Source organism: Falco rusticolus, chromosome 3, assembly GCF_015220075.1.
Source record: "Falco rusticolus isolate bFalRus1 chromosome 3, bFalRus1.pri, whole genome shotgun sequence".
NCBI classification, from domain to species: Eukaryota; Metazoa; Chordata; class Aves; order Falconiformes; family Falconidae; genus Falco; species Falco rusticolus.
In genome coordinates, this window is record NC_051189.1 from 48,972,874 (window position 1) to 48,998,214 (window position 25,341).

At 35.7% G+C, this 25,341-nt stretch overlaps 1 protein-coding gene across 3 annotated transcripts in view; it reads right to left on the minus strand.

Annotated features, from left to right (window-relative positions):
- Nucleotides 1–2,047: 2,047 nt before the first annotated feature.
- SNTG1 (syntrophin gamma 1) overlaps nt 2,048–25,341 on the minus strand; it is a 358,445-nt gene continuing 335,151 nt past the window's right edge. For all 3 annotated transcript variants that reach the window (XM_037381799.1, XM_037381800.1, XM_037381801.1), the window contains 2 exons: nt 17,593–17,703; nt 2,048–8,282 (listed from right to left, as the gene is read on the minus strand). In XM_037381799.1, coding sequence (XP_037237696.1) covers nt 8,124–8,282; nt 17,593–17,703 — 270 coding nt within the window. In that variant the 3' untranslated portion in view covers nt 2,048–8,123. The remainder of the gene's footprint in view (nt 8,283–17,592; nt 17,704–25,341) is intronic.

Here is a 25,341-nt window from a genome sequence, read left to right on the forward strand (position 1 = left end):
CAAGGGAGGTGACGTTGCTGCCAGGGGACGGAGCAGAGGGAGAAGGGCTGCTGCTGGGGGACTGGACGGGGGCTGGCTATTCCTCCCAGTAGCAACAAGAACTCCCACCAGCAGGACATCCATCTCTACAATTTGCCTTCTGGACTAGTCCTTTCTCTTCCTGTGACCAGATTAAGCCCCAGGATGTTTAGACTAATAAAATTCTGCCCTCAGTGTCAAGGACTCCTGCGCCAGGTTTGGTAGCAAGCACCTGTGCCATACATGGCAAAGAAGGGAAGGGCTGGGAAGAATTTGGGCTCAGAGTTGTGAGAAGAGTGTGCATGCAAAGTACATAAAGCACGTAGCCAACAAACCCCAATACTCAGTGTATGGTAAATACCTCTTCAATTTTCTGAACTATTGCATAGTGATATTAACTATAGCACTACACAGAATAAATTCCTTTTTTTTCTTATAAGGGAATTAAGGGATATAATTTCCTGTTTATTAAGGGAATTGTGTTTGAAGAATACTTTAAAAAAAATAAAATGCTACTAAATCATAGGCAAATGCAAGAACAGCTAGTGTCAAAATAGTGAAAAAACACTAGGGTACTGTACAACTTTATCATTGATAAGATGTGAATATTATACTGTGCTAAATTTTATTGATCAAATGCACAGTTAAACAGATCAAAATTCATTTTAAATGTTTCAAAAATAAATTGTTATAGGGCTTGGAGAGCAAGTATGTTAGCTGTGGAACATAAGTACCATGAATTTAAAGAAACTCGTACAAGGACTGTATCTTAAAAAACTTTGATTCCAAGAATTTTCATTTGAGGTCAGAATCTGTGGGGAAGGTGTAAAACATGCTAGATTAAAAATTGTAATTCAGAAGAAAATAGGTATTTCCAGAATAAACAAACTTTTCAGTTCTATGTGAGTTTATGCTCCCAATGCAAAATGTAGTTCCCCTTTAAAGGGAAAATGGAAATGGTCGCCGTGAAAGGGTTCCTGTACATTTGGAAGACACTTACTTCCAAGATAATACTTTGTAATAATCTTTGGATCTCTTCACCTCTTTTTTTAAAGACTTCTCTCTTTTTTTTTCCTGGCTTTTCCCTTAAATGTGGTATAAAAAGAAACTTGAGACACAGGTAACTAGCTGATGTGACAGAGGTACATATGTTTGCTAACTCACATCAGCTGAATCACATCTGGGAAAAAGGACTGAGGATTTTTTTCAGCATAAAGGGTTCATCACACTTATAATTAAAACAAACTTCTTATTTTTTCCTTCTCTTCAAGATGCTGAAAGGGTTGGTGCCAGCAAGGGAGACTTCCTTGGGAACAGAACTGAGGACAACAACTGCACCCTGAGGTCTAAGAAAGCCCTGGTGACTGGTTGTGGAGAGGGTGGGAAAGGTGTCAGCAGCACTGTCACAAGGGAGCTTAGCTGGCTCCTCCACACCTCAAGCACAAGACAGGCACCAAAATTGTGCCTGTGAGATGTGCACTGCAGGCTCTCACCCTAAATTGTTGAAAAGGTACAAAGGTGCCTAAATAAAAAGCAGGGGCTCCCCTTCTTCCAGCACCTCTTCCTTCAGTCATAGAAAAAGACAAACAAAATTGAACTAATTTCTATTACATAAACAGTTGAGCATGGTGTTGCAAAATAACTTTACCAGCCCAGATTCTTCAAGTATTTTCTTGAACTCTCAGACTTGGCTTTCAGTGATATAAAACTCATACACCGTATAACTGAATACAAAAGATTAGTTTAAAAAGTATTTATTTTCTATTTTTTTTCTGTTATGTTCCATTACAAAAAGAAGCATAACAAAACCAAAACAGAAGATAGCATTTTATTAGTGATACATTAATGAGCTTAAACAACTAGGTGACTTATATTTGTCACAAATACATATTACAAACAACCACAAAACCATAACTAAAAAGGAAATAAATAATTTTAATAGTTTTCTTAATTTTTAATATTTATAAAATATATAGCACTTTCTATTACATTTTTCAGTCATTTTTATCCATAACAAATTAAAACTTATGACATATATTGCAAATATGCTAAAGGGATAAGAATAATTAAAAAAATCAAAGTTCCTGAAGGTATGAAAGAATAAATCAGTTAATGTTTATCAATTCATTATTGTATATCCAGATTGTGCATATCCTGCAAAAATAGCCATTTCTTCAATTAATATACATATTTTTCTTTATAGTATTATAAGATTAAGATTTTTAAATGTAAAGCTTCATGGATTTATGCTTCTGTTTTACAGTTGTGCCTAATATGTAACTTTCATTAATATATACTAAATATCTCCCATTAGTATATACTAATACACACACACACACACACAGACACACACACACACACTCACACTCACACTGCATTATATATTAGTATATACTGAATAATAAAAGAATTTCTATAATATATAGTTGGGATTATTGTGGAGAAAGTTGTTGAAAGTGGAACACATGTATACCATAGTGAAAACTGATGACATTATGTAAGTGAAAGCGTTTAGTTTTACATTGTTCAATGTATTTTGACAGATTATATAATGTACTGTAATAATCTACAGAATCCAAACAGAAATTTCTTTATATTCCAGTATTCCTATGTTTTCTTTATGATTCCAACGGGATATGTACCAATACCTCTGCTAAACTTCCTGAAAATGGAGCCAAGCAAGTAGAAATGTGTTGACATTACAGACCTTATTCCAGGAAAATATTAAAATTGCACTTAAGAACCCTCCAGGTCAGGAAAGCACTTAAGATCAGATATGACTTTATTTGCTTTAACCTGAACGTTAATCACACACTCAGTCGGTCTTACTGGTACACAGATGCCCTTGTGCTAATTCTAATACTGTCCCTGACTGTATAAGAGGTTTAGAGGTTCTGCTATGTAGCTGAGTACAGTTTTGCCATCTGTCTGAGCAAAGGGGGTGACAGAATGGGGGAGTGTACTCGGGGACCTCAGAGCAAATATGCAGATATGTATTTGTGGTAGGCAGGAAGAAAGATGCAGCAGGGAGAGTGCTGACCAGCACAGGGCAGCCTGCTTGCAGTCAATACTGTCCTGGTGTGGTGAGGGAAAAAGGTATGCCCTGGGCACCCATCAGCCTTCTTCAGATTCACTCTGCCCCTTACTGCAGCGCAGCCATCCCTTTCAGGCACCAAGCTCTGGCAGGCTACACTGTGAAGCTCAGCTTTCTAGGGTCCTTGAAGCACCCACGGTGCACAAGCAGCAGCCACTGCAGAGACTGAGACAGCTGGCACCAGCACCTGGCAGCCTTGCTGTTAGCATCTCAGAGGTTTTATACTCTGGATTCACTTCAATTGGGCTGCATGGTCTGAAAGCCCATCAGGATCGGGAACTCATATAGGTGTGATACTCATTTACTTTCACCCTGAAGACTCAGTTCATATGCTTAAAGACTGCTCTGTGATATGAAGAGTAGCACAGTGAGTGGCAGCAGGCAGGAGCCTGGCTTCAAAAGCACATTCCTGATAAATGAAAACACTAGCATAGAAGCACCTCGAGCACCTTAGAGAGAGAGAGACACACACACACACATACACCTTCAGGGATCCTAAGCTACATTCCTGCTTTGGATTTCCCTTTGGAGAGCCTCAAGTCCTACCATAGGCATCTAAGACAGGTACTTAAATTTTGGGAGCTGACTGAGTCTGTCATTTTTTCCCATCATGCAGAACTGGTCAGAGGTGCGAGTCCAAAGTACAGACTCATAATTGCCTGAGGCTGAACATTGAAAATCAGCTTAAACTTTTTTTTAGACACTATGCTTTTTCAGAGACCAGACCCTGTAAGGGAATGGAAAGTGCAATACAAGGATTAGTGTTTAATATTAATAAAATAATTTTTTCTGAAGTGTTCCTTGGAATTGCCATACCAGAATTAAAATTGGTCTTTTTGGCATAGGGAATACTCAAGGTTACTTAGACAATACGTAGCAAAGCTGCGGAATTTCTAAGGGCAGCAACTGTACATTCACAAGATCTTCAGCCTTTTTAATATTTTGTTTGATGTAAGAAACATCTTAAGGCATTGAATAAACCAAATCACATTTAAAGTAACAGGCTGCAGTATTGACAACTACCTACTTATGTTAAACTGTCCACTTTGAGGTGTTCTGATAAACTCTACATGCACAGAGTAAATCAATATGTATTTGTGGAATCAAGGACTAATTTGGAAAATATTTTTCATTATTCTCGTCTCAAAGCATATTGATACTGTATATTATTGATTTGCATTCTTATTAAATCTAGTTTGAATGGAAAAAACTTCAAATTACTGGTTTTAAAAAATAACCCACCTACAACCAGTTTGTTTCCACAAACTTCTTGCAACACTTAATTAACAAAATAAAATGGCCAACATTCAAAAGTATGCTGATATTTATTTCAAAGATGCCTTCATGCTACTGGAATGCAAAGCTCTATTGAAAATCTGGAACTGTATTTTTAAATATATGTAGGAAAACAAATGTATTTTTTCACTGAAGAAATCCAGAATGACATGTATTCAAATTGGTAACACTTCCCATAATAAAACTATGCTAACATTATAACCTAGCACATGGTTCATTCTGTGAAGGTCACATCATCTAAAATTTCCATCATAATGCAAAGCAAATCAAACCAAATATATTTAGTTATACTTAAGAGTACATATTTTTGGTACACATCACTTCAATAGGCACAGTACTATTAAGAATTTTTTAAAATTAAATTTATTTAAGAATACCATGACATGAAGAAAACAAATTACATTTTATGCTATGGGTTAGTTGGTTTGCTCTTTTTTGTTAAAATACCTGTTTTCACTTGCATACAGATTTTTAGCCAAAGCTGATAAATCATTATAACTGTGGTTTTGCATTGTCATTGGGCTGCGTTCACTTGCAAAATAATTGTATTCATTATATGTGAAATGTGAAATATGAAATGAGAGGCTGCAACATAAAGCCTGGGTTTTGACACATGCCTATGAAGTTCACTGTGCTTTAAATGGGAATCTCCCGTAGGTACTTAAATGAAAAATATAGCCATTTAATATGTTTGTAGATCATATTTTGTAATTTCATAATTAGTTATAACAAAGAGTTCAAAATTCCCTCTTTGATTCAAGACTGAATTTCTGATCAACTTGCTCTAAAAGGGCAATCCTGGATGCAGAGTCATCTCTGAATATCCTGTGAGGTCTGTGCACAAGCCCATGCTGCATTTACAAACCCATGCTGACCTGTAGTCAAGGCTATGGCATTTTATATTCTGACAAGATCACTTTTATCTTCTTGAAAATAAAAGTACTGACTAAGCCCCATCAATCTAGCTCTTTGAAATATAGGGTTTTAGAAAATAAATAAGTACCAATTTACAGGCTAATGTTTGTCTCTCAAATGTTGCTTATTTAATGCCCAGTTGCAAAACTCATTGATGAATACAGCAGTTTTACAAAGAGAATACTTGACAGAGATCTTTAGGCTACCCTGGTGGAGTCCCAAAAGTTCATGTCATTATCTCAGTTCTGCCCAAGTTGCTTTCATATAATGGAATCCTTTAATCTATGGCAATTTGCAATTACATAGTATCTGCTGGTTTGGGTAAATGTTATGTTAATTGAAGCACATTTAACAACGTTCCTTGAACAACTCTCAGTTTCAGTGGTAAAACTGAAGGAAAAAACATTCAACTGGCAGCTTGTTGGTTTTTGGTTCTGCTATTACCAGCAGAGCATCTACCGAGGTGTTAGCATGTGCCAACAGTGTGACAGCTGAATGACACAGCATCGCGCTAAAAGGAAGGAGGTGATTTGGGAGCACAGAGGAGAACTGTCATTAACAGGTATGGGGCTTCTGTTTTCTGTTGTCAGTGCTCTGTCAAAATGTGTGTTTCCAGTATATGCTTTCTTGACAAGGATAGTGCCTGAACTACCATCGTGAAATCTCTTGGACTATCGTTGCTTTGGAGTCAAAGTATCTGGGGTTTGTACTCTTTTCAGGAACAAACACGAGATCCCATGGACAGCCATGGTAATTTTATGTGTTGTTCTGAGACCAGGATGTGACCCCCCTATTCCGGGAAAGTTCATATAAACCAACACATGATAATGACTATGAAAATGTTGTATTTTGATGACATTTAAAGCATTTAGTAGCTGGATTATGACATCATTCCACTGTATTTATCATGGGAAAAAAATGTGTAACCCTTGGAGATGTATTAATAAGAAGTAAGTATGTACTGAAAGACATTTGAAAGCGATTAAAGAGTCCCCAGGAAATATATTCTTACATTATTTGGAGCTAGTATCAAGTGAGATCAGCTGTACTTCAAGGCAAGGATACTCTTACATACATAAATCCAAATACTTGTAATGCAAAGCAAAGAAACAGAGACATGATTTGTCCCTACAGTTCATTCATCTTTTGTTCATGCCTTGCATTTTGAATTGTTCCCATTTTTTTAAAAAAAGCTTTCCTCTGGCTTCCCTTTTGAAGTTTTAATTATCTTAATCTGTGCAAAGGGGTGTGACAGAATTAGTCTTTCTGCTAATCAAGGCAGATGGCATCCATAACCCTTACCTGCTATGTGCTTTTATAACAAGTCTAAGCGGTAGGAGGTGGGTGGAAGTAAGTTTTAATTTCAGTATAATAAACAGAAACCCCATAAAGTACTATTTAAAATGTTATGCACACACTGTAGCTGTACTAAGTATTCTTCCAGCGTTTTTTTAGGTTCTCTTATCCTGTCTGGCAAAAAACCCCTCATTTCTCACCTTTTCTGTTGTTTCAGCTATATCCCATACATGCTCCCACCATTTTACCATCTTCACTGATGTGTGTAATAGCACAAAATTAAATTATTTTTCAAAACGATATTTAAATAAAGTTATTAATTTAAAATTTACAATTCCTGCAGATTTCATCATTAAATGATACTCTGGAACTAGTATGTAGTCCAGAGTGATCTAATATTCTTAACATACAAAGACATTATGCATTCTGTCATTTATTCTTTACAGGCTATTCAATTTATTCCTGTCTTTTACAAAAAAATATATTTTTAAAAAATTAAGAATGTAAAGGGTGGACTCATTTTTCAAGCATAACGTAGAACGCCTATTTTGTTGAGAGCCTGAGTGGAACAGAGGTTCTAGTTATGATGTGAAATCAAGGTTAAACATGGAAACAATGTATTAGATGGATTGTCTCTGAAACAAATTAAATAGCTAAGTCTTGTGAACAAAGACTATTAGATTTAGAGAATGTAATTCTTGGGGAAAAATGAAGAAGTAAATAGCAGACATGATATTTTACACACTTGCACTTAATTTCTAATAAAAATTAAATTTGTATCACATTATTTTTACTTGAAGAGAGACTCATGGAAAGCTGTTTTGCTTTTTGTGGCTTGGTTTGTTTGTTTGTTCGTTTTAATGTATCAGTCCAATATGGCTAGATCTTTGTTATTGTTAGACTAAAAGAATAAAACAGAAAAAGTATCATGACTTTATGTATGGACACAAGTATGGACTTACAACAGTACTTAAAGTGCTTTCTTATTTGAGGAGATACTTACACAAATGCCTTTTCATGCCTATCTCCTTGTCACCATGTATATGCTTGTTGCTTGCTCTTAGGTGATTTATAATATAATGATAGGGTATTAAGTTCATAAGAGTTTAGTATATTGTCATAAAAAACATCTGAAAACAGGAAAATGACAATTCTATTCATGTATTATTACAGCAACTTGAAAATTTTATTAAATACTGAAGTGCTTCATTTCATCATTTATTCCTTTGCTTCCAGTGTTGCTTAAAGCACTATGTAAGTACAAATAGATCATACTAAAAGCATATCCATCCTATTCTGGGGTTTTGACTAGGATTATTTACTGATGTCTTGCAGAACAGAGATGAATTTATGATCCCACGTGACCATCTATCTGCTGATGCTGCAAGATGTCCTGCCTCCAGGCTTGGTTTCCACGTACATGGTTCACCAAAGGTCTACATATTATGAATATTTATACATTGTTATGTCTTCTTGTTAAGTGGCAGTGCTGTAATGTGAGATGTCAAGTAGTATACTTTAATTTGCCTGTACCAGAAGTTGTGGGAGCAGCAGAAGAGGTGGCTTGACTGCCTACATACAAAGGGTCCAAACAAGCCACTTTAGCTGCAAAGAATGAGTGGATACAGTGAAGGACTGCAAACAGGTTGGAAAACTCCAGCTCCTGGAAGTGAAAACAAAAAGATTAAACATGAAACAAAAGAACACCTCACAAACACACACCCAGGAATGAACCACTATTCAAATAGCAATAATTTAAATAGTTTGATGTAATTCTGCTAATGTGCCTGGCAATTCTCCATTATAGGGACTTAGGCACTGATCTATCCCAATTCAGTAAATAACTGGAGGCAAAGATGGAGAAATTTTTAAGTTAAGTGCCTCCACAGAAATATGAGATCCTACTGGCTAAAGGGGAAGGCAAGTGACACTATATAATATCTTTTTGCCTCAGGTTAATGAAAATCTGGCACTTTTGCAGGCTGATTTAGACAGAAATTGAATGACTGCACCATAACAATTTACAAGTCTCTGGACTACTCCTGTATACGAAATATACCCACAAAGATCAATAATGTTGAGTTCCACATAAAGTACATTTGTTCATCACATAACCTCACTATTCCCAATAGGTAAGCTATTATCTTACCTAAGCTGATTCTTTAACCAACACCCCCCCCCCCCAAAAAAAAAACCAAACATAAAAAAAGACATATTTTCAAAAAATGCTACTATCACACAGTGATATTCTGGATCTGTCTTCACTGAAAGGGTTACTGTTACTGCACCAAAAAAAGGAATAGTTGCCATGTTTTCAACTTATTAGCAGTATTAGACAAAGTCCTTCTTTTTCTACTTTAATTTACATTTCTTCATAGCTTCTCAGCATGCAATTAGACTACCTGGGACTCTTTCAGACAGCACTACAGAGGAAATAAATAAAAACTACAGTTTTTTACATATATAATTTTGCTACTTTGTGTTTAATTGCCTTTATCTGATCCGTCTTTTTTAGGTTATCTTCAGTACGTGTTTTTGGAGTCGGCATTTAATCAATAAATAGCTGTTGTATTTGAAAGCGAATACAGAGGTATTTGAACACAGAAGTGTAGGGATGGTGGTGCACAGTTGCCACCTCCCTGCTTTGATTCACTTGCTTATACAGATTTCTTCATAGTAATATGAAGCCAGTAATAGATATCTGGTACATTCTATTTGTCTTTCTGTCCAGCACTGGTATTTCCAGGTTATGTAATGCCAAGGATTTTGCTTTTTTGTTTAGAAGAATGTTGATAATGTAAATTCAACAAAAATTGGTAAATATCTCAAAATGACATTAACCTGCAATTTTCTGCCCATTGAGATTTCCTGGAAGATACTACTTCACATAATTCATGGAGACACTCTCAAATCCCTCATGCATGAGGGGGAACAACTGCCTGAAATCAGACAGCTGCATATGCAGAGTGTCCACTGATGTACTGAATGGGTGGAGCTTTGATCAGCTCTCTTACAACCTGAGATGTCCTTCAGACATGGTCAGAAATAAATTTATAAGATCCCATGAGCTTCTTAAAACTCCCCTAACTACCAATTCTCAATAAAGAAGATAAAGTTCATGACAAGTTTCACATACCCGCCATCTGTGTCCATTTTAATAAATCTGTTTAGAGACATTCTCATTTTTAAATGCCATGAGAAGGGTGATTTTGTCACTATGCCAAAGGTTCTTTCCTCCCTCAAATTTCAAAATAAGAAAATTTATCATAGATAGAAAAAAATGGAAATTAAAAGATGAGGAAACAAGGAATTATGGAAGCTATTTCAGAATAAGAATTGTCACTCATTCAAATTAATTTGCCTTTCAGTTAACTCCTTTTTATTAATATGATATAAATTATCCTTCTGGTACTATAAAAGTAAAACTGAAGCTTAAGATGAGAGAATAAATATTTAGCAGAACAGTAAAAAATTTATAATATCAATTCCATGTGTTATCTGTAGAAAGACTACATTTCCCCCTATGTCTGAACAGGCTAAGCCTATTAAAACAAATATTACAGTTTGAGAGTTGAGTCAGTTAGGTAACCTTACTAACTGAAAGTTCTTACTTCCATAATTACAGCTACTAAACACTGAATTTTCACTCAGTGTATTAGTACAATTATTACTAACAGTTATCACAGGTCTTCCTGCAACAGTAACACATTGGGAAGATCCATTGCTCAATGGACCTTCATGGAAAATGGGTGAGGCAACAGAACAGCTTCTGAAGGTCCCATTGGATTACTATTATTGATAGTAGTGACGCAATGCAGAAATTACTTTGACTGCAAAGGTGAACACTAAGAAGTCAGGAAAGGCTAGATTATTATTATTTCCCATGAAACGTTATTCCTATTTCAATGTAGACATGCATACTTAACTGGAAATTAAAGCAATGTGAAGCACAGTAGGCTGACTGGTTTGTAGTGAGTACATAAAGACCTGATTAATGGCAGCAACTCAGTTCACAGGAGTCTGATTGATGGGAATGAAATCTATCAGGAACAACAGTTTTCTGGCAGATTAGCCTAATCAAAAGAAAGCTTAACAGACAAAACATTCCCTCACTTCTGCTGAGAACTTGCCCTTTTAGCTGTCCACTGGGCTGCACTACTGCCAGCAGATGGAGGGGAGCCCACAAGCTTTTCTGCATACCTAGCCACACCTGGTTGTTTTCATCTATACTTTGTTGTCAGTCTTTCTCTTGTCTGAATACCCTTTCATCTAGGCAGGTATTGCACACCCAGCTTCAGATGAATTTTCAAATAAACAAACAGGCAAACCTTAAGAAACCTGAAGAAATATGCAGCTGAAGTCATTAAAGTTACTACCAGTAGGAAAAAGCAAATGCTCTGAAATCAAAAAAAGGCAAAGAAATCGATACTTAAGGTACACCCACTTGTCTGTGCACAAGTACACAATTTACTACTTTTGCCTGTTGCCTGTACACCTCACCTAAGACCCTACTGTCCTAGGAATGTCTGTGTACCCTCTGGTCTTCACATTATCTTCCTAAACTATCTCTTGATCAAGCTACTCTCACCCTACATGGCTGTCATTATACCAGACATCCCCAGATTATTAATCTGAACACTCACAGTTTCTGCTGAGGACAATGTAAGTGGGCAGAAAGGTATGTGAGAAAGATGCAGTCACTGATTATGACCAGAAGTGTAGGGGAATTTTAGTAACCTTTCACAAAGAATGTCTGGATTGACATGGATGAAAAGAGAAAACAGGAATTGCCCCCAGAGAAAAAAAAATACAAACCCCAACTCTTATTGCATTATATTAATCACACAACTACATAAAGAATACATCTACAGAACCAAGCAATTGTAAGACTGTAAGTATTCATGATATGGATAGAAAAATATTTTCTCTTTCATCTATATATAAGTTGCAGATAAGAGATTTGTTCTTTCGTCAAACGTGGTGTTACATGTCATATATATACTAAATATTATTGCAAAATCTGATCTAAAATAGATAATAAAGATAATCCATGTGCAAGACATGAGGAAACTAAAAACTGAATCACACAAACCTACACAGGTCAGAAATCTCAACTCAGAAGGCAGTCACTACAATTGAGCAAGCACTCTTAAAAGTCCTAAGGATGTATACTTAAATCCCTTTAAAGATGATCTTCTAAATCTGAAGAGCACTGTGATGCTCACAGAAAACCCCTCAAGGCTAAGAACGAGGATTAATTAAAAATTATATTTTGGACAATATACTTGAAATGAGCAGAAATTTAAGTCTGGAAAATGGTGCAAGCATCCATCAAGACACCTTGCAACACTTGAAAGTGAGCATTTTGTTCACATTACAACAGCACTAACTCAGGGTATTTGTCTTTATATTAGATTTCTATACAAGATAATTTCAAGTAAAAATTAATTGGCATTAATTATCATTAAGGTAGTATTAATTAATTAATAACTATTAATGCTAAGTCCTTGAAGCTACAGTTCTTTTTTTGCTGATATCATATTTCTGCGCTCTTCTGTTCTCTATATTCAAATAGTCAAAGACAATTGACTAGATCTTCATCCTGATGTGCTGACTTTTGCATTCATTTCAGTTTTGTAACACTCAGCTTAGGGTTTCAGCTAGTCTGTGAACAAAAGCTAACCTGATGCAGCACAGCTATGCGACCTTGCCTGAGTTTTTCTGACAAAAGTGTCGAGCTGCGAAAAAGCCCTGCACATTGCGAAAGGTGAAAGCACAGGCCGAAGTGGAGCTTTTGAGTTATATATATGTTTTACAAGGCACAGACACTCTCATTTCGCAGAAATTACTAACTGATGCATTTACTTGCAAAATTCAAATGGAAATCACATGTAATAAGAAAAACAACGCTGATGCTGATTTTTATATACATTACATATTCCTATGTTTGGGAGCGCACACATATATCTCAAAACAGGATCTCTCATAGCTTTAACATATGCTTCATTTTACTTAGCCAGGTAAAACTGAAGAGTATAGCACAATGAGTTTGTTACAGTCTTGAGACTGTATTAGCCTCTGGAAGCTGCTGTGATACTGGAGAGACACCAATGAATCATTAAACTATAGCTAAACAAATAGGCAAATATATAGGTAAATAGATAAGGAGGTGCCTAAGTGAATTCCTTTGTGTCTTACAGATGAGGAGAAAGTTTTGCCCATCTGTGCTTGGTTTTTTTCAACCCAACCCCAACAGCTCTGTATGAATGAAGGAGAGCAATACATAGGCTCCATGTTCTGCCAAGTAGACAGCTCCATTTTGTAGCTCTCAGTCAGAAAAATTCTGTCTGACTGCACAAACTTGTGCAATATCTCCTGCTGAGTGACAGCTGGGAAATAACATACAGATTGGGATGTCTGAGAGGTATTGATGATTAGCGTTGCCCCTAAGTGGTTTTCTTCTCAGAAACCACTTAGACCTTGCCTTAGGGACCTTCAAAGTTAGGTGTTTGCATCCAGAAACTCTGCCATAGACCCACTAGTGTGACCTCTGGTAATTACTGTTCAGATTTTTCAGACTGGAATTGCTGAAATCTATGAGGAAACACTTCTTTTATACTACAGTATATAACTTCATAGTAACATGATATTACCTACAAAGAAGCCAAACAAAAGCATCAGTACAAATGTTTAAATATTTCTAAATTACTTTAAATCTGAAAAGAAGTATGCCTGGTTAAACTGTAACTAAATCCAAAACATGCCATTTTGAATTCTGTTAAGTCAGGCATGAAGCACACTGTAAAAAAAATTGACAGCATTATAAAAATATCAGTTATTCAGTGTCAGTGAAGGACTCTCTATCACTAAGGAATATAAACTCTGGTGGCAAGTGTGTTTCTCAAAAAAAAAAAAAATCTGACTGATGAATGGATGTAGTTCTGCATTTTTTCCCCAAATATTTTTTTCCCAAAATATTTTTCCCTAGATTCTTCTAACATTAACAATGATATCTCTGTATATTCCACCAGAACACAGAGAAGGTGCTGGACAACTATGAAGACCGTATGACTAAAATTTAAAATTCTGTTGTGGGATTATTTTTTCCAAGCAATGTCCATCTAAAAGTCTGAAGGTATTTCTACAATAATAACAAATTTATCTAAATTTTGGATCAAAATTCAAAAGCTAAGCACTCTGACACTATTAATTCTCTAGTTAATGAATTAAGTGTTCCAAAACTAAAGGATATTATTGCAGATAATAACACATCGTCCCATAATCAACACACATCTGGAATAGCTTGAGATACACAAAATTTGTAAATAAAGGAACACAGGAAGCATTTGGATTTTGATAACTCATATTTTCACAGGAAGGAATTATATACAATCATAGAATCATTTAGTTTGGAAAATACTTTTGAGATCAAGTCCAACTGTAGGCCTAGCACTGCCAAGTCCACCAGTAAACCATGTCCCTCAGTGCCACACCTACGCATCTTTTAAATACCTCCAGGTATGGTGCCACCTCCCTGGGCAGCCTGTTCCAATGCTTGACAACCCTTTCAGTCAAGAAGTTTTTCCAAATATCCAACCCAAACCTCCCCTGGTGCAACTTGAGGCCATTTCCTCTCGTTCTATTGCTTGTCACTTGGGAGAAAAGACCAACAACCACCTGGCTACAACCTTCTGTCAGGCAGCTGTAGAGAGCAATACGGTACCCCCCAAGCCCTCTCTTCTCTGGGCTAAACGACCCCTGTTCCCTCAGCTGTTCCTCATAAGCCTTGTGCTCCAGCCCCTTCACCAGCCCCGCTGCCCATCTCTGGACACGCTCCAGCCCCTCAGTGTCCCCCTCGCAGTGAGGGGCCCAAACCTGAACACAGTGTTCGAGGTGCAGCCTCACCAGTGCCCAGTGCAGGGGGACGGTCACTGCCCCAGTCCTGCTGGCCACACTATTTCTGATAAAATACAGGATGCTGTTGGCCTTCTTGGCCACCTGGGCTCACTGCCAGCTCATATGCAGCTGGCTGTCAACCATGATGAAAGCAATATTATTTAAAAAAATAAAAGCCAAACAAGAACAACAACAAAAAAACCCCTCTGGCCAGATTACCTCACATTTGCAGGGAGTAACTGAATTATAGTGCATGAACTACATTAACACATTCCATCAGTGCCATAGCTGAAATTCACAGTTGGAGGAAAAATGATCTTGAAGGCAAGAAAAGCAGGAGTCTCAGATCAGGTATGCATATGCCATAGTGAGTTCTGCATGGAGTGTATCAGTGTTAATGATGACAGGGAAAAAAACACTCTCAGTTCTAGCGACTGTCTTAAGTTGTATCAGTTACTTGCCATGCCCTGCTTCCACACTACCGCTAGGGAATGCAGAAATGAAGAGCCCTAATATGTTGGTGCAATGGGCCCTCAGATTTTTGGATTTGTTCTCAGTTGTGAGCTCTCATTTTACTATATTCTGGTTATTCCCTGTGCGTTACCTTTACGTAAAGAAAATATTACACTGTATTTCCCCTTAGAACAGTGGCTCTCCAGGCCACCTGAAGCCCAGAGCTTCATTTAACAGGTGATGATAGCTGTGCCCATGAATATTCATCACAACCTTTAACAGATGTTTTACAAAATTCCCATCATCTGATTCCAAATGAAGCCTGCATACAGTATGCATGAAACCTGGCAGTACAAGCATTTCTGAAAATCTGATTAACATTTCCTAATGACTCAAGAGTTCCCCAAATAGCTATACCTCTAAGTCTGTAATGCCAGTAAAGTCCGCAAATTAGAGGCTAGATTGTTCCACCTCTTCTTACACTGAATAGTGCTTTAAATCCATGAAAAGTCTGAAGGACACCGATGGGGCCTATCCATAGAATTTTAAACTAACCAAAGTTGAAAAAAATATGACCCAAGAATCCTCACGTTCGGTATATAGCCACATTTAATTATATTTCTTAGACTAAGCAACATACTTCATATGTAATCAAATTAGAATGTATAAAGTGCTCACTACAAATGCCATGGCACCTTCCAAAGACAATATGATCTGACGTTTTTTGATCATGATATAAATGGAATGCTTTGATCACCAAGAAAATAAATTAAAAGTAACAGATTTTTATTCCCAAATTGATCACCGTAGAAGTTTGAATTTCTAATAAAGAGAAGCATCCAGGCAACATGACAGCACATTAATAAGCATATTAGGAAGTTTGTATAATATTTTGCCTTCATAAGGTAGAAGGTATCATTTCTGCCTTGATAAAAGGTAGAAAGATGAAATTTCCTAGAAATAAAGTTCCATTGAGTTTGAGTAGGAATAACAATAGATACGATAAAGGTACCAGGATATATCTCTAAGGCTTATAAAGTGGTTTGCATGGCAGATTTAATTTAAAACATAAATACATTTAGATGAAACATATTTTCTTCTTCAAAATCAACATGTCATACTTTTAATTTTTATTTATTATTTAATTAAGAATTAAAAATATATTCTAGTTTTACTGAAAAAAAAAGAAAAGAAACACTGTCCCCTTGGTTTCCTACAAAATTTCTTTAGTCCTAAAATCATATGTTGTGTTAACATAATGGCAATAGCGAACAGATATTAGAAAAATAATGACGAATTTAATTCTTCAGCTGTACTTAGCAGCATGATAAAGGTTCCCAATTATTTGTTTAGAAGAAAATCATCCTCATGACATTGGGCTGTTACGTTTTCTTACTAGAGATGAGAAGAAATTCTGTACAATTAAAACAATTTCTGAAGGAAACTGGAAGTAAGAAAATATTTATCTTTGAGATGTAGCAGGACATGAAGGTACTGAAAGCCACGGTCCACCACATTAATGGGAGCTTTTACATACCTTTACTGTATTGAGTAAAACATTCAAAATCAATTAAATAGCTGTTAGGTAGAGAATAATTAATACCAAACATAAAGAGTTATGCAAGAAGGAAAAAATAGCTGCTTAATGTAGCTACTTACATTTAAACTCACAACTGCCCCTGATAAAAGGCATTTTTTATTTACATACTTTATTATGCTGTGTGTATTTAGCCCTTTTAGAGAGAAAAATATTTAACCATTTCCTTTTTGCTCATGGAACTGTATTGTTGTATTCATTCAGCAATTTTCTCTCTGACACGGTCAGGAAAAAAGGTATACGCTTCCAACACAATTTTTAAAGATGGGCAAGAAAATAGTCTTTAGGTTTACACAAAAATTGGGATTGTAGACAAAGTATTTTCAATCCACACTCTAAGGCAGTTCCAGTCGCCAAAGATCCTGGGAGATCATGTGTCCTCACACTCCCGGAACAGTAAATGACCTATTCTCCAAAGACATAAATCAAACTAAGCATAAATCCCTCAGGGTTACTGTTTTCATAGATCAACTCTTGACTCAAAAGCATAACTGAAAACACAACTTTTCTGATTTTGAATTAGACGCAGACACACAACTTCAGTCTTGTAAGGGAATATCTTTTTAATCCGCATTTTTTTGCTCTGAGAATAAACCAAGATTTGTAGATGTTGGGTTTTGTCTGTATGTTGACTGAAGAATGTATTTTGCACCATTCCTTCTTGATACAAGTACAGGGTGAAAAACAGGGCATTCAAGCTCTCAGCCAGCTTTATCAAAATGATGGAGGAGAGTTGGCAAATATGCCTAAAACTATAAAGAGCAAGCCCTGGTTTTTTTTTTTTATTATTATTATTTTGTAATGTAATTACAACCTCAGAAGACTTTAAATTAGCAAAAAACCAAGCAACTGATTAAGTTTTCTTTTCCTGGAATTTATTTGGTTTTCTTTGCATTCTTTGACTTTTTGCATTAAACTAATATTTCTAAGAAATTTAGTTTAATTCACATGTCTGTTCCCCTAGATGCTTTGATAACTGCTTTTAATGTACATTGCCTTTATAAAACAAAAAATGTATTGGTTTTACCTTTGCTTCAATTTGTTTAGTATCTTGGTTTTGGAACAAAAATTTGATTTTGCTCTTCCCATCATCTGAAGAACCTTTAAGCTGAGAAAACTTGTACCTCCAAAGTACAGCCTAGAGAGAAAAAAATAACAAACCATAAAAAAACATACACAAGCAACTCAATATAGTTGTAATTGAAAATTGTATTAAAAATAGCTGATGTCCTTTTGAAGGAATTTTTAACCCTGCTATGGTACATAATTCAATCAATTTAATGTTTTGTGGTCTGATGTCCCTTGGATCACATGGATACTTTGGCAGTGTCTGATGATCAGTCAGACTACATTTTGTAAAATTTGCTCTGAAATTCCTTTATCTGTATTTAATCCTGAGAAAAAAACCCCAAAGGTTAGTACATTCATTCTTATGCCAAAAAAACAAAGTTTTTTTTTTTCTACTGATGATCTGTGGAGTCCCTACTCCATCTGAAGTGATTACTTCTCAAAGAAGTTGTCTGTTTTAATTCACATTAAAAAAAATCTAGCTGTATCAACATAAATGGGACTTATAAAATTTAAAAAATTATCTATTTCTAAGTGATAAAGTAACAAAAGGAAACCCTGTAACGAGAAATTATTTTGAGTTTACCTATGAAAGCTCTAATCAGGAATTTTAGCAGATCATTAATTCCAAGCATATCAGTGGCCTTTCAAGTAATTATATTATGAATTACATTGTGTCTTGTTGGAAAAAAAAAAAAAAAAGACAGATTATAGAATAAACACGCAATTAATGAAATTTACAGCTGGCTAGAAAAACATTTTTCTTTTTATATCTAATGTGGATTTATGTAGAAAAAATACATTTCAAATTACTTTCCTTAAAAGTGGAAAAGAGCAATTTTATATTTTATGTCTTTTTAACCTCATTTAAAGATTCCCCACACACACCCCCGCCCCAATATTTTGAAGCACTAACATTTTTTCATTGTGAATTCAGTAGTATTTCACAAAATTATAAGGTCACCCTCATTCATATTGTGCTGTTACTTTGAGGAGACACTAATTTCACATGCATGGGACAACACGAATTTAAGGCAAGATGTGCTACTCCATTCTTTTTTTCTAAGGGTTTGTAAATTACTTCCTCTCAGTGGTGTAGGACGATACTTCCATCTGTGCCCTTTGTCTTTATTGATGAATGATTTAGTATCTACTTTAAATTAAACAGAATATAAGGGAGGCCAAATTTTTAACTGTCCTAAATCTATGCAGGTCCCTTTGCTTCAGGATGTGTTGATCTCTTTATGTTAATGACTAACACAAATCTCTAACCTGCACTAAGCTAAAGAAAATTAGCTGTGTTTATCTTAGTAACTTGAGGGGGAAAAAACCCAAACCAGCCAAAAGGAAAGTATCTTAACTGCATACATTACACAAAGCAAGTGCTAGAATTATTTTCCCTAAAATTCTCTCTTTGTATTTGCCCCAGATAAAAAATCCCAATTCTCAGCACCACTTTCATTCTCTGTTTTTGTATGATATGTGAGCTCCCATCTACCATAAACAGTGTTAAAGACATTATCTTTCAGAAAAACTAGAGGAATTTGGCGATTTTTGTGGAACGATATCATATTTGTTTCAAATGCTGTCTTCCTGGGCCCACCAATCTGTGCTACAGAAAATAGAATAGCTACCCTCATCTCTGTGTGCAATTACTTCCACCTTGTTTGATCAATAACGTTTACTTACACCCTGTAGATAGTAAGTTAAAAAAAACAAACCAAAACAGCCCAGTATACCATTCAGGTGGTTATACATCCTACCTATGTTGTAAACTCCTTTTTTACAGACCTATGTAACTCAACAAATCTTGTCAGAAGGTCAAGACCATTGCCTTTCTACAGGAACAGCAAATCTATATAAGCACGTAGTTTCCTAGATGAGAAATGTAAAGGGCATTGATGGTCTACCTGTCTCAGGAGAACAACAATAAAAGAAGCAAGAGAGAGGTGCAGTAGTAAGAAGGACCCTTACAGGGGCATGCAAAGTCCCAGGGTATCTGGCCTTATTCCCAACCACATTAAGTTTGAGTGAAGATGAAGGACATGCAAAACTGTAGTGCTTCAGCATTTCCCATGCACTTTTGCCACTCACTTCATTCCCACTCAGAGGAACGAGAATGCCACACCAAACCACAGGCATGATTCAAGAACACACTCCAGTTTACGTATAAAATTGGTTTCCAAGAGCCCTACATAGCAATGGCTCTTACTTATGTACATTGCAAAATCAGATTTATAGCATGGAGGGCATGAAATTCTTCTTGAGATTAATCCCAACAAGACTGCACCTCTTCCATAAGGATATGAAACAAGTTCTTAGAACTGACAGTTCAACAGCACACTTCAGAGACTATTAAAAAACTTTCCATCTAAAGTGTAAGGAATAAAAATGCCATTGACAATGCATGCAATGATATTGATCAACAAATTGCGCACACTTTTTCCCAAAGATGTCTACATGAAGGAGAGTTCTTTCTGCAAAAATTAGAGTGGAGAAATGTGAGTTTTAAGTTACTAAGTCAGCAATACAAAGTATTTCAAACGTTCAAGCTAGTCATCCTGGCTACTTCTTTTGTTCTAGAGAACTTCTGAATAACAGTTCCTTCATCTTGGTTTGAAATACTGGTTCACTCCGATGCACTCTGGATGCGTCTACACCTCAATGTACCACACTACATCAAAAGTGTAACAACTAGCTTAAACCATATGTCCAAATTCTAGATACTGAAGATTGGGTGAATTAGTTAAGCATATGCCCAGGAAGACCCATTTACTGAAGTGCTGCCCTGTGTAGCCAGAACTGCATGTTTTGCATGTGTAGCAGATGTACAAGATGATGCAGAATGCTGTAACTAGCAGTCAGATCTCTCTCTTAAAACACAGTACTTGAGGATCCCTGGGTTACATCCTCTTGTGATTTCATATGTTCTGGGTGGAGGTTTTTCCTTTCGTTACTGCAGAATGCATAAGCAGTGAACAGGGACCAGACCTATCCATTTTCAATTACTACCTCAGAGTGCCAAAATAGAAAAGAGAAGCAAAATCTACTCACCTAAGCACCCAGTTTCACAGAGATGTGTAGCTACAGCAGTGACATAAATGCATGAGAGAGAGTTTCACATATTAGTATCTTTCATGTTCTTATGGGCTGACTTCAGTGTCACAGTGCTCCCTGTGGGGACTTCTGAATTCTAATTTTAAAGGGTAATTCTGTATTAGGAATAGGAACCCTTGGGGATACTGATCTATACCACTGTCAAAGCCAATTGAATGCTTTTTATCCATGTTTTTGAACATCACAGTTTCTCAGAATCGTTTGTTGAATGCTTGCATCAGAGTTAACATAGGTTGATATAATTTTGTACAAATTTATATGTATGTATAGATTGGTTTCTAAGCAGTAAGTATATTTGTAAAACATGTTGGCTTTTCCTCAAATTTCTGAAAAACTAAACTTATGTCATATAAATAATTTCTAAATAAGTTTTTATGAAATATAAAATATAAGCAGAAGTACTTGTTTGAAGATACAGTGTTAATGAGCTCAAAACTCTGTAATATATAATGATAGGGCTTCTTTTAGTTAATAAAAGTAACCTGTTCTCCTTAAGAGCTTTTCTTGTATAATCCTCAGTAACTGTGCATAACCTGCATCACTGAGAATATTTTACAAGGCTATATATAGCATTTTTAGGAAGCAGCAAATTTTCATTTACCCTAAGACAGATTTGACAGGTAGACCAGGCGGCAAGTCCTTTTAAAGTACAAATTGCAACGTTAAAAAAGGTTCTGTGGTAGGTGCTGGCATCAGCTACTTGTGAGGACCCTGAGACACTTCTCAAGTAGAGGCACTCAACCTTATGGTGCCTTGATGGAAGACCAAGTTGAGAACTCAGTATGCACTACTTACTGCCTTTAAAAGGGAACTCTCAATTCATGAGTAGAGACAGAACTTGTGAATAACAGCAAGCAGTCTAATTTAGAAACTGGGGACCAAGGTAGCAGCATATACTGAAAATACCACCAGCTTCACAATTTGCATACATCTAGTGTGGTAATGGAAAATCTGACATAGTTAATCCATGTTTTGAGAAATGCACTGTAAGAAGACAATCTCATTGAATAATAATGTGTGTATTATGCATAACATTGAAAACCACCAAGATAGAAATCATTTTCCAAATTATTATTCATAGATCACTTAGGCTGCTTTTTATATTTTATACCATTTAATAAAATTAACTTCAAAGAATACCAGAATGCAATGCAAACAAACAGTGCAGACAAGTTGCCAAATTAGATTTAAAACTTCTCTTGAGATGCTATTAAGTTATTGTAATAAGAAATCATGAAAAAGCAAAATCCTGTCTTCACTGAAATGAATAGATTTTTTTTTTTCCTTTGACATGTCTGGGACCAAGATTCTCCACCAATACTTTTTAATGAGAAATATTTTATTTATGAGTAATCATCTAGGGCTCATTTGTTCTACTCTTTATAACCAAACTGCTACCTATTATCTTCTGCTAGTGTTATTTTGCTATAATTACGCAAGGATTCTCTCTGCCTGATTATTTTTATTTTATAGATGAGACAGAAATGTAATACATAAATGGCACATGGAAGAAAAGCTATTGACTTCAGTACCTGTAATAGTTTGCTGATGTTCCCCACAGTCACATAAGTGAAGAAAATTATATTGCTTCTATTCTTAGCACTAGTGCTAAATCTAGAATACCTGTTCTGCAAGGAACATTAGAAAATATTTTCAAATTCATATCATATGTCAGTTTGCTACTCATTCCCATTATTTCAGAATCCTGGAGTAAATGTTGATGAGACCCCATCAAACAAAATCACTTCCCATCTAGATAATGGCATCAGAAAAGTGGGAATGCATCACAGTTATCTTAGTTTAGGATATGATTGGGAGCATTGGTTAGAGTTGGGGTGGGTTTTTTTGTTTGTTTGTTTGGTTGGTTGGTTTGGTTTTTTTGTTTCAGGTCAAGGAGCTTGATCTACTTTAGACAAAGACTGGATTACCAAACAGAATAAACAGGTGTCTCTGTATTTTTACTATACATAGAAATATGGGTGTCTGACTAGTCCATGACTCTGTGATAGCTATATGGTTTAGAAAGGATATACAGGGTATTTTGCATTTGGCACTAGGAAAGAAAAGCTGTATTTTGTCAACATGAGTCTCCAACCAGAACAGAATTAATTTGTGTCCTATTGCTTCAATGATGGACCACCTTCAATTTATAAAGTCTTACCTCTTCTACATTGGATCATGCACTGCGGACCAATTCTGCTCTTGTAAAGAGACCATTTACACTTAATGAACTTGTGAAATAGTGTTTGTACCACATATTGCAATGGCATTATTTCACCTGTCAATGCACATCACCAAATGCAGGTTTTTTTGATATTTTCAATTGACATGAATCATACAAGTTTTATTATGTAATAGCAAAAGAAGTTTGGCTTCATTAGGATGTTTGGAAAAAACCTGAAAGAGTCTGTCAGTATTTTATAATGATTAGACAGATACATCTCAGACCACCTGTAAATGATGGAGTAAATAATGAAACCATCTTTATTAAGAAGAGGATGTCAGGGGTCGCTTTTAAAATATTAGTTTCAGCAAATCCCTTTGTCCTCTTTTCCATTGCATCTTCAAAAAGCTGTAGCTGTACTTTTCCAACACTGCCTCCTTTTCCCCTGATACTCTGATTAAATCTTTCTTCTATTTAGCTTGTTAAGGCAATTTTTATACTTTATATATATTACAGAATTATGCTAAATTTCAGTGGACACCTTTCAAGCTAATGTTGTCTGTCATCTGACTAAAATAAGTGATACTCCTACAAGTCAATCTAAATCAAGAGCAGATTTCTTGTAGGTCCTTATTTTCAAGAATAAAAGTAATTGGGTCTTCAGGCACCTGGGATACACCTTAATTTGGCTGTTTGTCTCATACCTAATTGAGAAAAATTGCATTCTTGCAAAGTGACACTTTGTCCATACTGATAGCAGCAGTAGGGAGCTCAGTAGGATTAAGGTCTTGTTCATCTTCAGTTCTACTGTGTTACCAATCTCTGGAGAGTGTCTTACTAAAAAGAATTATGGTCCAAGGCAATTTCCTTTGTCAACTGCTATGGCTTTCTAACCATAAAGGGAAAGACAGGGGAGGACACAGAGGATAAAAAAACAAAAATGAGACAAAGGAAAAAAGCAAGGAAGTCAGCCCTAATAAAATAACTGTTTTTACCAATTACTGAAGTTACATCGAATGTTAAAAGAATACAGTTTATTTGCTTATTACTGATGGATGACCCACCATCATTTGTTTGTTTCTAGCCACAGTACGTAAGACTGTATGAAACATGCTTGACAGTTTATATTAATGTTTTAGTAGCTATTTGTTCAGCATTTCAATTTCTAAGCATGGAATAAATATTTGTTCACAACCGTTACATTATTAAATCTCCACCTTGAAGTGAGCCTGGTTTCCTTTTGTCTCCTCTATTACTGAACCTTGGATTTCAAGGGAGTTTTTACATGCTGTTTCTTTTCAATATGCTCTATGTGTATTAACTGCACGAAGACCTTAAGTTATATATCCCTAGAAAATGTGGAATTTGTTGCTAAAGAAGTGAAGATATTAAAGAAATCAAGAAATTCTGTTCTGTGTTATTTAACAGTCTTTTGGTACGAAAAGCAAATTAAAGATATTTGCAATACTATTTACGGTTTACAGTGTATTCTCTTTTTTGATGAACTGTGCAAAGTGCCTGTGAGAGAGCAGATGACAGGTATATTGAGCTTTGCTGATATGCACCTTGTGGGCCATTATGGAGCCTTTTGTTACTTTGTTCTAACATCACCATATAATTCAGCAGCACTTTAATTTATTTTTAGTCCTATAAGGGATGATTTTTCTTTCTGCTGACAAATATATTTTTTGACTGCTGCTTTAATAAGCAGTAAATGTGATAGAGTACAGACATAGCATTTTGCACAGGTAGGTATACTGCAAGGTACCCTCACACAAACACATACATATATTCTCCATACAAGTTATGATGAAAATATGCACATTATAAAAACAATTTTAATGACTATTTGAGTAGAAACAGAAGCATATATAACATATGTATTCTATGTATATACACCCATACTCTTGAAAAGCAGACAATTCTTTTGTAAGAAGCATGTTAAAAAGTTATTGAATGCCACTTGAATAAGTAGTTTTTTACATTGGATCACTTTCAGAATAGTAGTGAGCTGAACTTCAGTCCATGTCTTGTTATGCTTTTCAATAGATCAGTCTCCATCCTTAATTCTTATGGTGGCCACACTGGCTGCAAAACCGCATTTATAAATGCTTATCATTATATCTGTGTATGTTCTTACCTTACACAAATCACCCACAAAAGAGTTATATTTGCTCATTAAAACATTGAAATTTATATACTAGCTAATGTTAGACAAATGTAGGACCTGAACTGATGTGCTGTAATTGTGCTGGACCTGGTAAAAATGTTTTCCCCAGTAGACACTAATGCACAATGCTGCAAAAATGGCATAGGGTAAAAGCTGGCTTATAACTTCTAACAGCTGCAAGAAAAGCTTTTGCATCTTTAGATTTTTCATTATTAAAAAACCTCAAAAATATTTAGCATCTAAAACATCCCAAAATA